The sequence below is a fragment of the Megascapheus bottae genome, chromosome X, assembly GCF_031878675.1.
Source record: "Megascapheus bottae isolate mThoBot1 chromosome X, mThoBot2.hap1, whole genome shotgun sequence".
NCBI classification, from domain to species: domain Eukaryota; kingdom Metazoa; phylum Chordata; class Mammalia; order Rodentia; family Geomyidae; genus Megascapheus; species Megascapheus bottae.
Genome location: NC_143547.1, coordinates 105,162,362 through 105,174,204, shown reverse-complemented (window position 1 = coordinate 105,174,204; position 11,843 = coordinate 105,162,362). Strand labels below are relative to the sequence as shown.

The 11,843-nt window shown below is 52.4% G+C and overlaps 1 protein-coding gene across 1 annotated transcript; it reads left to right on the top strand.

Annotated features, from left to right (window-relative positions):
* Positions 1 to 691: 691 nt before the first annotated feature.
* Emd (emerin) lies at positions 692 to 2,940 on the top strand. Its single transcript, XM_090326990.1, has 6 exons — positions 692 to 910; positions 1,030 to 1,131; positions 1,308 to 1,385; positions 1,508 to 1,638; positions 2,051 to 2,097; positions 2,184 to 2,940. The coding sequence occupies exons 1-6, from the start codon at positions 829 to 831 to the stop codon at positions 2,509 to 2,511; spliced, it is 768 nt and encodes a 255-aa protein (XP_090183116.1). The 5' UTR covers positions 692 to 828; the 3' UTR covers positions 2,512 to 2,940.
* The last annotated feature ends 8,903 nt before the right edge of the window (positions 2,941 to 11,843 follow it).

The window sequence follows — 11,843 nt, the reverse complement described above, 5'->3', positions numbered from 1 at the left end:
GCCCCCAGAAGTGCCCTCATGGCTCCAAGTGGATAAACACACGTCATGCGCATGCAGAGTGTCCATGGCCCGTGCCCCTCGGCACACCCTGGACCCCTTTGAAGGCCTCTTGGCCCGGTTCCCCATTTCCTACAGTGTGGTGGGGGGCGAGGCGGTGGGCCAGGACTGTCAGAACTGGCTGGCTGTGGTGGAGGGATGTGCGGGGGGCCGCGTAGGGGTCTGTGTGTTGGCGCAGGCGCTCTTAGTAATGTGTCCTTCCCACTGCTGCTGACTAAAGGGAGGCTGAGAAACCTAAAATAACACATGGATGCGAACCACTCCAAGTATTCAAACCGTCCGGCTGCCAACTCCCGGCCGGTTCTCGCCGGTTCAGCTCGTACCCCAGTCGCACGTCTAAGCCTCAACGTACCAGCGTGAGACGCCTCATCTCCCAGGCCACCCCATCTCTCCAGTTCTGTGTGGGTCTGCACTGCCCGGCCTTCCCTGCAGGCTCCGCCTCTTTTCCGCTTGCAGCCAATCCAGAACCACTGGGACTTTTGGACTCCCCAGTCAACCACTCCACAGCCCCCACGCGGGGCCCCACCTGCTCTGCCAGACCGGTCTGTACCGGCTTGTCCCAGAGTTTGGCTCCGCCCCGCATAGCGCGCGCAGCCTCCTGATTCCGCGGCCGTGACGTGAATATGACGCAGGGGTGACCCAGGCGTGCCCGCTCCCGAGGTGCTGCTCCTGCCGCGCTCCGAAGCCGTGGTTGCTTGGGCCCGTGTGTCATCAGGCCCAGGCCATCTCCACGCCTGCACCACTCATCTCCCAGTGCCAGCGGCGCCTGCCATGGACGACTACGCTGTTCTGTCAGACACCGAGCTGGCAGCAGTGCTGCGCCAGTATAACATCCCGCACGGGCCTGTCGTGGGTGAGCGGAAGCCGACGGCGCGCAGAGTGATCCCCCCCCCCCCCCCGCCCCCGGGTTCCCTAGCCTGTTTCTCTGCGTGATCTTCCTGTCCCCCACCCTAATTGCCCTCTGTCTGCCAGGTTCTACTCGAAAGCTTTACGAAAAGAAAATCTTCGAGTATGAGACCCAGAGGCGAAGGCTCTCACCACCTAACTCATCTTCATTCTCCTATCGGTTCTCGGGTGAGACCTCCACACCACAGCTCTTCCTGGCCACTGGTGGAGATGGGGTTCAGACAACTGGGAGGATGGGGTCTCGAGGGTGTGGCAGGGGCACTAGCCAAGGTGGGCATTAGTGAGAAGGGAAGAGAAACCTGGAGGGGCAAATACTCCTGTCCCGTTTCAATCTTTCAATTCAGACTCAGATTCAGCATCCGTGGACTCAGATATGTATGATCTGCCCAAGAAAGAGGATGCCTTACTTTATCAGAGCAAGGGTAAGGCACGGATGGGATGGGCACATTTCACTCCAATCCATCAGGGACCCTGGCACAGGCCCCCAAACAGGGCGGGCACCAGGTGGGGGATACCACTAACTCACGTGGGCCCTCTTTCCAAGGTTATAATGATGACTACTATGAGGAGAGTTATTTGACCACCAAGACTTACGGAGAACCTGAATCTGTGGGCATGTCTAAAGGCTTCCGCCCAACCACTTCACTCTCTGATAGTGACACCTTACACCACCAGGTGAGCTGTCGGTCAGGAAAACCTTGGGTGCAACCCAAGGGGATCATACCTGGCTTGTGTGAATCCACAGTTGCCGGATTTACATATGCTGCTTGCAAATGGTGGCTCCTACACACAAACCTTACTTCATTATAACAGAGGAGGTTGATTGAAGTACAAGGCAGGTTGTATGTGATGGTCTAAAATTTTTGTTTGGACAACTCTGGGAGAAGAAGGAGGAGGGTACTTGTACAGTCATTAAATACCTAAGGTCCCACAGGAAAAAGTCCAGGAACCCTAGATGGTTCTGCAGGGGGGCAGGACTCACAGCCTTAGCCAGAGTGGAATGGCCAGACACATTTATAGTCAGGGATATAACAGGGCCATTCAAATCCTGCCATTCAGTTTCCTTAACCCAAACTCTATCCTGCAGGTGCGCAATGACATGTTCTCTCTTTCTGAAGAGGAGGGCAAGGATAGGTGAGTAGTGGGAAGGTGCACGGCACAGGCAGGGCAGGTTCTCAGCCCAGGCAGTCCTGCCCACCTGCTCCCTTCTTTCGCTTCAGGGAACGCCCCGTGTATGGGCGGGACAGTGCCTACCAGAGCATCGCACACTACCGCCCCGTATCCAATGTCTCCAGGAGCTCTCTGGGCTTGTCCTATTACCCTACATCCTCCACCCCTCCTGTATCTGCATCTTCATCTTCCTCTTCATGGCTCACCAGACGTGCCATCCGCCCAGAAAAGCAGGCTCCTGTGGCTGCCATTGGTCATGATCGCCAGGTCCCTCTGTGGGGCCAGCTGTTGCTTTTCCTGCTCTTTGCCGCCTTTCTGCTCTTTGTTTACTATAACATGCAGGCTGAGGAAGGGAACCCCTTCTGGATGGATCCCTGAGGGGACTGGCTTCACAGCCAGTTCATCTCACACATCCTGACTGCCTTAGCAGTGTTTGCTGGGGGGGGCTTTTCTGTGGGTTCTAGCTTGGGGGTGCAGGGCCTGGCCCAGAAAAATGCTCCCCTCAACACACACTTCACCCTGCCAGGGAAGCAGCACACTTAGGCCTTCCATGGCCAGATGGGTGTGGGCATACCTTCCTCCGAACCTCCCAGCACTGCTTGCCTCTAACCCGTAGGGCCCAAGAGGGCAAGACCTTGCTCCTTTAGAGGACAACATGGTTGTTGTTGATGTTGCTGCTGCTGCTGCTGCTGCTGCTGCTGTTGCTGTTGTTGTTGTTGTTGATATTGTCATGCATGCCTTTTGGTTGTTGTTACTTTGTTGTGGGGGGTGCCTTCCATTTGTTGTTACTTTGTGTGTGTGTGTGTGGGGGGGTGATAACCAAAGGCCTGACTTTGTTTTCATGAACACACAATAAAAAAGAAAACGTTTATTTTTAATTTGTTGGTTCTTCATGCTGGGGGAAGGTTGGGCTCCTGGAGCATAAGGACTCTCTGGTCTTTGGTCTTGAGTTGGGAGGGTTTCTGGATGGCCTTGTCTGATGAATTCTTCATTTTTGCTCTGTTATTAGGGAAGGAATCTGTTGCCACCTGTATGTTGTTTGTGGATTTTATTCGAACTCGCTCCTCAAAGTATCTACAACTATTAGAAAATTACCATACAACAGAGTATGGACAGACAGCCCACTTGGGAAAGAGGCAAAACTATAAGTACAGTATTAGGTATTTGCACCAGAGAAAGTTGACAGTGCCCAACCTCAGCTGCCATAAAAAGAAAGGCAGGCAGAGGAGCTGGCATATGGAAAGCAGACACCTAGGTAGAAATGGGGCCTAGTCTCTGATTTGGTGTGGGAATCAGGCGGTGACACAGCCCAGCTTCTTACATGGTAGAGTATCCATGCAGTACCCTTACAAGAGTCCTGGGCTGCTTCAGTGTCTCCTAACTCTGGCCATATGGTGAGTTTGTGGCAGCATAGGGATCCTTAATACCTTCTCTTTACCATTAGTCTCCCTACCCATTTTGATTATTTTCCCAGTCCTGACCCTTGCGTTCAGGGCCTGAGCACTGTCCTTGGACTTTCTCAAGGCTAGAACTCTACACTTGAGCCTCAGCACCACTTCTGGCTTTTTTGTATGTATATGGTACCAAGGAATCGAACCTGGGGCTTCATACATGCTAGGCAAGCACCATATCACCAGGCCAGACTCCCGGTCCTGTTTTCATTTTTTGTTATCTGAAAAATAATGTATGGTTCATTGGGAATATACAGGAAAGGGGCTGGGAGTGTTCCTGGAGCTCAGTGCTGGGCCCCACCCCTAGCACTAAAAATAAGTTAAGTAGAAAGGAATGACTCAGCCAGGTGTGTTGCTACATGTTTGCAACCCCAGCATTTGGGAAACAGAAGCAGGAGGATGTTGAGTTTGAGGACAGTGTGCACTATGTAGCAAGGCCTGTCTCAAGAAAACAAAAACATCGGGTTCTCTCATCCTATTTACTTCGGATGCTGAGATTTGAAAATCAGAATTCTAAGCCAGCCCAGGCAGACAATTTCTCAGCACTCTTTTATCTGTAATTAGTTAGGGAAACACTGGATGTGAAGAGTATGGTTTAAGTGGTAGAGCACCAGCAAAAACCTCTGCGAGAATCCAAGGCTCGTGTTCAAGTCCTTGCGGGTATGCACCATACCTGCACATCAGTGTGTACACACACACACACACACACACACACACACACATACAGTTGGTTCTAGTTTTCTTACACAGCCGGCCTCCCTTGTGTTTTGCAAGCCCCTCCTCCCACCTGGTTTACCTTCCCAGGGGCAGCCCTGCTGCAGTAGCTCCCAGCCACTGCTCTTTACCCCATCTTAATATCTCAGTGCAAGGGACTGAATTCTGTGCAGTGTGGATGATTATTGGAGACCGTTGGCATGACAGATGCTGCTGCTTCCTTGTAGCTCAGAACCTAAGAAGGCTATGGCAACAGCTTCCTCTTTTCAGTGGCTGCTCACAAAGTAGGTTGAGCAGAGGGGCTATGTGAGATTCCTGTTGGAACTGCAGCTTCGGGAGGACTGGGAGACACAGATGGGCCAAAACAGCAAGCCACACAGTAACAAGGTTGACATCCCAAAGCTGAAGTAGCTGGTGTTTAGAAAAGGGATGTTAAAAAAGGAAAGGTGGCTGGAATTGGAAACTTAAGAAAGATAGGAAACAACAGTTCCCTAGCCTACATGTTGTACCTGAAACTACTCTGGTGGCTGACCTGAAGAGAGAGAAAAGAAACAGTAGTCACCAATTGCCCAGCTTTGTTCTCTTTTTAGACAATTATGGGGCTTGAACTCAGGGTCTGGTCACTGTCCCTGAGACTTTGTGGTCCAGGCTAGCAGTCTATCACACTGAACCACAGTGGCATTTGTGGTTTTTGAGTGGTGAATTTGAGATGAGTCTAATGAGGACTTTCGTGCCCAGGCTGGCTTTGAACTGTGATCCTCAGATCTCAGGCTCTTGTCTATTGAGGCAGGAAACACCAGCGCCTGGCTTTGTTTACCTTTGGATCCATTCATTCCACAGGGCCTACTAGGTCCATGTATGGCCAACAACCAAATAGATTTCTAGAATTCCTCTAAGGATCTTGTCCTCCAAATCATCTGCCTGAGCTCTTCAGCTCACAAGGTTTTCCATTTATGTTTAGCCTACAGCTGCCAGGGATCCTGAGGGTTTGGGGGTCCCCACCAACATGCTCCACTCAACCCTTACTAGGCAATTCTACTACTATAAGGATGCACCCTGAGGCACTGTAAGACCTGACAGTCACCATGTTACACGCCTGTTTGGCTAAGCAGAAGCCGAAGCACCCAGGGAAGGGGATGGGGAAATTGGTCTGTAGGATATGAAACTCCTGAATGCATGCTCCTGGCCAGGATCCTATAGCAGAGCACCCAAACATGACAAGTGAAGTCGGCGTAGGGGGCTAGGCCAACAGTGCAGCTGTGACTGCCAGCAATTGCACTAGTAGCGTGCATGCTGCATTGGACTCTCCCAAGTGAAACAAAATACCTGCCACCTTTTTTTGCTCAGAGGAAAGCTCATCCCTGTGTCCCACTGGAAGCCAAAACCCCAGTTCTCCAGCTGCCCATGCTTGAGGCATCAGAGCCCAGATCCTGGAGAAAGCAGCTCCTGTGCCTGGGCTTTCCACGGCCCTGGACCTCTACCCACACAGGCATAGGCCATTGGCTCCCAGGTAGGAGATGAAGTTTTAAGAAGACAGCTGCTGGGCTGGGCAAGGTGGCTCATGCCTGTAATCCTAGCTACACAGAAGGCTGAGATCTGAGGATCATAGTTCAAAGCCAGCCTGGGCACTAAAGATGGTGAAAGTTTTATCACTTATGTCTAGAAAAGGGTAAGTGGGGCTGTGGCTGAAGGGGTAGGGTGGTGGCCTTGAGCTGAAAAGCTCAGGGATAACACCCAGGGCCAGAGTTCAAGCTCCGAAGAAGGAGGTGGAGGAAGAGGGGGGGAGGGGAAGAGGATGACGACGACAGCTGCTGGACATCTGTGGCTCAGGCTTGTGAGCCAGATCTGAGAAGGCTGAGATATGAGGATCATGGTTCCAAGCCAGCCAGGGCAGAAAAGTGTGTGAAATTCTCCAATAAACTCAGAAAAGGCGGAAGTGGTGCTGTGATTCAAGTAGCAGAGTGCTAGCCTTGAGCATACAGAGGATCAAGGACAGCACCAAGGCTGAGTTCCAGCCTCAGGACAGGAAAGAAGAAAGAGAAGAGGAGGAGGAGGAGGAACAGGAGGAGGAGGAGGACAGCAACTTGCACAGAGGGTAGTACCAAAAGCCAGTAGTCCCAGGCATGGGAAATTTGAAACTGTAAGATCCACCTTGTTCCTGTTCAAGGCCAGCCTGGGCTACAGTGATACACTGTCTCAACAAACAGAAAAAGGGACAGCAAAGGCAAGAAGGAAAAAGAAAGCACCTTACTTCATCAGCTCTCAGTATTGGTGCACGCGAGAACGGACACATGTACACACACACCCCTTTGACTTGATACTGGCGGCCCCTTCTTGACCTCAGTCTTTTTCCCCTCCCTTCAAGCCCCAAAGTCCCTCCTGGGTTGTCACTTGGCTCGAGCTAAGGTTGGGATCACCTGATGGCAAAAGTTAGGAAATAGCCCAGCAAGGCCACCCTATGTGGCCTGAAGTAAGGAAGCCCAAAAAGCTATCACGAATAGCCTGGAGCTGACGCGGGCTCCCCTTGTGGCTGGCTCCATGCCGCTTTGAGAAGCAGGCAGGCTGGCGGCCAGGAGCCACGGCAGGGGGAGCGCACGCCAGGGGGCGCTAGAGCACTGGAAGGCTCGGGGCGGGGCCGGAGACGGCGTGACCGCGCTCAGCCCGGGCGAGGCTCTGGGGAGGGGAGTGGGGCGCGGCGATCCCCACGCGAGCGCGGGTCCTGAATTCCTGGGGAGCCCCACGTCTCCTTCCCGGACCTTCTGGAAGGCCCGAGCGATCGTTAACCCTGCCGTGTTGGGCACAAGTGGAGGGGCGGGCTCGTGACACCCAAGGTCCTCCAGGGCTGGGTCTCGGCCGAGGCCGTCGCTTCTGGCCTCAGGAGAACGGAGACTGCTTACTCCGTGGGTTAAGGGACGTCGACGTCCCGGCCTGCACTTCCGCCATCGCGGGTGGGCACCGCTCACTCCCCGGAAGCTGGGCCCGCATGCCCGGCTAGCTCCGCCAATAAGGAAGCTCAGTTGAAGTCCCGCCCCTGCGCGTGACGGACGCATGCTCTGCCCAATGGAGGCCGCGCTGTCGCGTGGGCCCGCCTGCTGCCGCTGCCGGGCTTCGCCCCCTCCCGCGTCGTGCCAGCCCGAGCCTCGGGGAATGGCGAGCCGCGGGCCACGCCCCGGCGGCCCTGGGTGACGGGCGAGGGCTTCTCTCGGTGGTGTAGCCAGGAGTGGGGTCCCTGGCTCACTTGATTTCCCGTGTGGCGCCCGTCGGCCTTCAGGGGCAGCTGGCGGTGGGCGCCCCGCTCCCCGGAGCCTCCGAGGCTCGGATCCCCCGCCGAGGCCGGCGGGCGTCCGCGTCCCTCGGATCCGCCCTTCTGCCCGCGGAGGGGGCCGTCCAGCTCGGTCTGCCTTTCTCTGCTCCACAGGGAGAGGGGCCCGGTCCTCTACACCGCCCGCCCTGCTCGCCCGGCGCGGGTGCCCTCCTCAGTCCGCGCAGCCAGACTCCAGCCCGGCTCCCCTTCGAATCCATGTCCATCCCTTCCGAGTAACTCGGTGCTTGGCCGTCCGAGGTCCTAGGCTCCTATATGAGCGAACTTCGGAAGTTCAGTGCTGTACGATGTCTGGGTCTTGCATCGTTGTCATGGCGTCCCCACACATTAGACGAGCATGCTCCAGTTCTTCCATTATTTTCAGAGTTGTCTTTCCGCTTTGGCTCTCTTGCCCTCCCCACCCCCCCACCCCGTCTTTTTTTTTCTCTCGGAAATGGGATTTGAACTCTGGGCCTGGGGATTGTCCCTGAGCTGTTAATCTCAAGGCTACCACCCTACTCCTAGAGACACAGCCCCACTTCCCATTTTCTAGTGATTAATTGCACATAAGAGCCTCAAGGACTTTAGTGCCCTGTCTGGCTTTGAACCTTGATCCTCAGACCTCAGCCTCCCGAGTAGGATTATAGGTGTGGGCCACCACAGCCAGCTATCTCCCAGTCTTTTTTTTTCAAAATACTATATCCAGCTTTATTAAATATAGTCTTCATGGGGCATGGTGGCTCACGCTTATAATCCTTACTACTCAGGAGGCTGAGATCTGACGATCAAGGTTCAAAGCCAGCCCGGGCACAAAAGGATCTGAGACTCTTATCTTCAATGAACCTCTAGAAAACAGGAAGTGATTCTGTGGTTCAAGGGGGTAGGGCAGTAGCCTTGAGCTGAAGAGCTCAGGGACAGCGCCCAGGCCCAGAGTCCCGTGACCCACAAAAAAAATGATAGTCTTCATAAACAATCACAATATTTCAGACCACACCTAAGCAATCTTTTGTTTATTTTTTAACAGTAAATACCAGCTTTCAAACTCCTTTCTTAGATGCACTATCAAAATCAGAAAGCCATTATAAAACGGGATGACATCTTCATTTGAAGCTCTGAATATGGGAAGCTTAAACTGAGGTTTGACATTTCACATTAAACATGTTGCTTAATAACTTTTCACAAGCCAACCCTAACTTGCAGGAAATGAAAATGGCGGAATTATCAATCTGAAAAATTCACAGTTTAGAACAGGAAAGCACTGTTTCTGAAAGGAACACCGTGTCAATGATGCCACTATGAAGTCTACCTTGTCTGGCACATCGGAAAAACCAAAGGCAGTGTGTGTGTGTGGGGAGGGGGGTCAAGGTCCAAATTGGCCTCTGTTTTTAAGCGAGGTGAATGATGGTGAAGGAGGAGTACAAAAGTTATTTTGAGTTTTCCCACATCCCAAGGTGTTTGTGCCAAGGTGGCTATGTGTCAGCATGAAAGAGATCCTTCCTTTTGGGAACCAAAAAGAAGCCTCTCAAAGCTAGAAGATAAAGATGTTTTCCACATATGTATCCAGGTTGGGAGACATTCTATTAGTGACAGATGCTCCTTCACCCAAACAACTGTGCCATGTGCTAACAACATAGCTTAAAAAAAGGTACAACAAAATTCAGCATTAAAAAAAAAAACCTTGATAAAAATAGTATTTCAGGGCCAGGACTTCAGCTTAGTGGTAGAGTGCTTGCCTACCAGGCACAAAACCCCACCTTTGATTCCTTGGTATCACATATGAAGAAAAAAGCCAGAAACGTTGCTATGGCTCAGTGATAAAGGTCTAGCCTTAAGAAAGCTCAAGGACTGTGCTCAGGCGCTGAGTTCAACCCCACGATTGGCAAAAACTGGATTTCAAACTGTACAGTCATCAGAAGTACACAGTTATCAAAAACACACACAGTACACTTGGCATGTTCAGTGCCTTCACTTTTCTGTGCCTTCTTGTGGCCAGTTTCTGCAGTTATTCCCATCCTTGCCAGCATCAGTTTCCCCCTTCTTTTTTTCAATTGTATTTTATGGTTGGGGTGATGTGTGCAGGGGTTACACTTACATTCATCAGGTAGCGAGTGCATTACTTCTCAAACACTGATACCCCTTCTCATGTTTTTGTCCCCATTTACCTCCCCTCCCGTTATTTCTTTTTCTTTTGGGTATTTCTCTCCTTTTTTTTGTGCCAGTCGTGGAACTTGAGCTCAGGGCCTGGGCACTGTCCTTGGGTTTTCTCAAGGCTAATACTCTACCACTTGAGCCAAAGCACCACTTTCAGCTTTTTTTTTTCTGTGTATGTGATATTGAGAAATCAATACATGCTAGGCAAGCATTCTACTACTCGGCCATGCTCATGGCCCCATTGTCTCCCTTCTTTGCAGGGGCTTTTTTTTTTAAATCTTTTTTTTTTTTGCCAGTCGTGGGCTTTACCTCAGGGCCTGAGCACTATCCTTGGACTTTCTCAAGGTTACAGCTCTACCACTTGAGCCTCAGCACCACTTCTGGCTTTTTTCTATGTATGTGGTACCGAGGAATCGAACCTGGGTCTTCATGAATGCTAGGCAAGCACTGTACCACTAGGCCAAACTCCCAGCCTGCAGGGGCTTTTTAGGTTTGGGCTGTGGCACTGGAGAAGCAAATTCAGCAGAGAACATGGCGGATCTTCCGTGCGGCTCATCCTTCACCTTGCTTTATCTCCTTTAGCATCATCTCCAGCCTTTCTGTGGGTCAGGAAGGCAGTGGCAAGGAGGTTGTGAGCGAGGATGCAGCGCTGTGGGACTGGGTTCGGTCTGGGAGTCGTTCTTGCCTCTTTTTCATGGTGCTTTGTGCTTTCTTTTTGTGTTGATCTTTGAGATAGGTTCTCTCCTTGTAGCACCGGCTGCCCTGGAACCTCCTACTTCTGCCTGGGGGTATTCAGGTCACATGCAACCCCTCAAAGTCTGATCACTTTCCTATATGCTGCGAAGGAGGGTTATGGGAAGACACTGGGGCTTTCCAAACATGTCCCAGCCCCCCGGACAGCCCTGCTTTCCAGGTGGCTGATCTACAAAGTAGCCTACATCTGAGTCATATCCTGGAATAGTGGCTTGTGGGAAACCAACAGTGGCTTCTGCCTGTGGCTGCAGCAATGAGACTGCAGTGTCGGTGGTTTTCAGCAGCTGGCCACGAACACCGGCGAACAGAGGATCTGACTTTGTATTTCCTGTGGGGCAGCCCATGGCTCCTCTTCATGCCATTGGGTGCATGGCGGCTTCACGTGGGAGAAAAGCCCTCGGCTGCTTAGTAGCACCCCAACTCCTTGTTTGATTGATATCATTTTGTATTTACAGAGGCCTTTCCTTAATGGCTGGAGGAAATGCACCTCCCCCTCCTCCTTCTCTCCCTCCTCCCTCCTCCCTCCTCCTCCTCCTCCTCCTTCTCCCCCTCCTCCCTCCTCCTCCCCCTCCTCCCTCCTCCTCCTCCTCCTCCCCCTCCTCCTCCTTCTTCCTCCCCCTCCTCCCCCTCCTCCTCCTCCTTCCTCCCCCTCCTCCCTCCTCCCCCTCCTCCCTCCTCCTCCTCCTCCTCTTCTTTTTCCTCTACTCCTCCAATTTGTCTCACCCTGTGGCCCTCGATATCCTGTGTAGCTAGTGTTCCCGATGTGACTCATCAGCACCCAGCAAGTAGACGCAATTCTTTTTCTAATTTACTTTGTTATTATAAAGGTGATATGCAGAAGGATTACAATTACATGAGTCAGGTAATGAGTACATTTCCTTATGTACAGTCAAGAAGGCCCAAGTCTTAGTGCTGCTGTGTTCTAGAAAACCCCGGTTATTATCCAGATGGGAGAGGTAGACGTGCCCCTGCCCATGGCGGCGGGAAGGCCAGGAAGTTACTGCTGCAGTGCCACAGCTGAGAGCACAACCATCGACATTGGCAGTGTCTCACATCTGGGAAATTTTTCACACTAACATAGCATTCAGCAGGTCATCATCCAATGCCAGGGCTGAGGCTAGGGCTGCCCCTAAGGAGGAGAACAGCGGCGACAACACGCACTGAATTCCCTTGTGTAAACAGGGTGACCAGTGGAAGGATTCAGGAGTGGCTTTGAATGGGTGAGTAGTGCAGGAAGCAGAGGAGCCAGGTCTTCCAGTGAGCAGAGCCAATAGGTGCAAGCCTGGCAGTTGCCCTCTCCTCCCTGACTGGGACAGCAAGATTCCTGCGACCTGTGTAGA

Bases quoted from the DNA above. Each gene is read 5' to 3' on its own strand.
- Emd (XM_090326990.1), top strand. From the start codon at position 829: ATGGACGACTACGCTGTTCTGTCAGACACCGAGCTGGCAGCAGTGCTG. The intron at 1,132-1,307 runs GTGAGACCTCCA...CTTTCAATTCAG, and splicing joins ATTCTCCTATCGGTTCTCGG to ACTCAGATTCAGCATCCGTG. The intron at 1,386-1,507 runs GTAAGGCACGGA...CCTCTTTCCAAG, and splicing joins CTTACTTTATCAGAGCAAGG to GTTATAATGATGACTACTAT.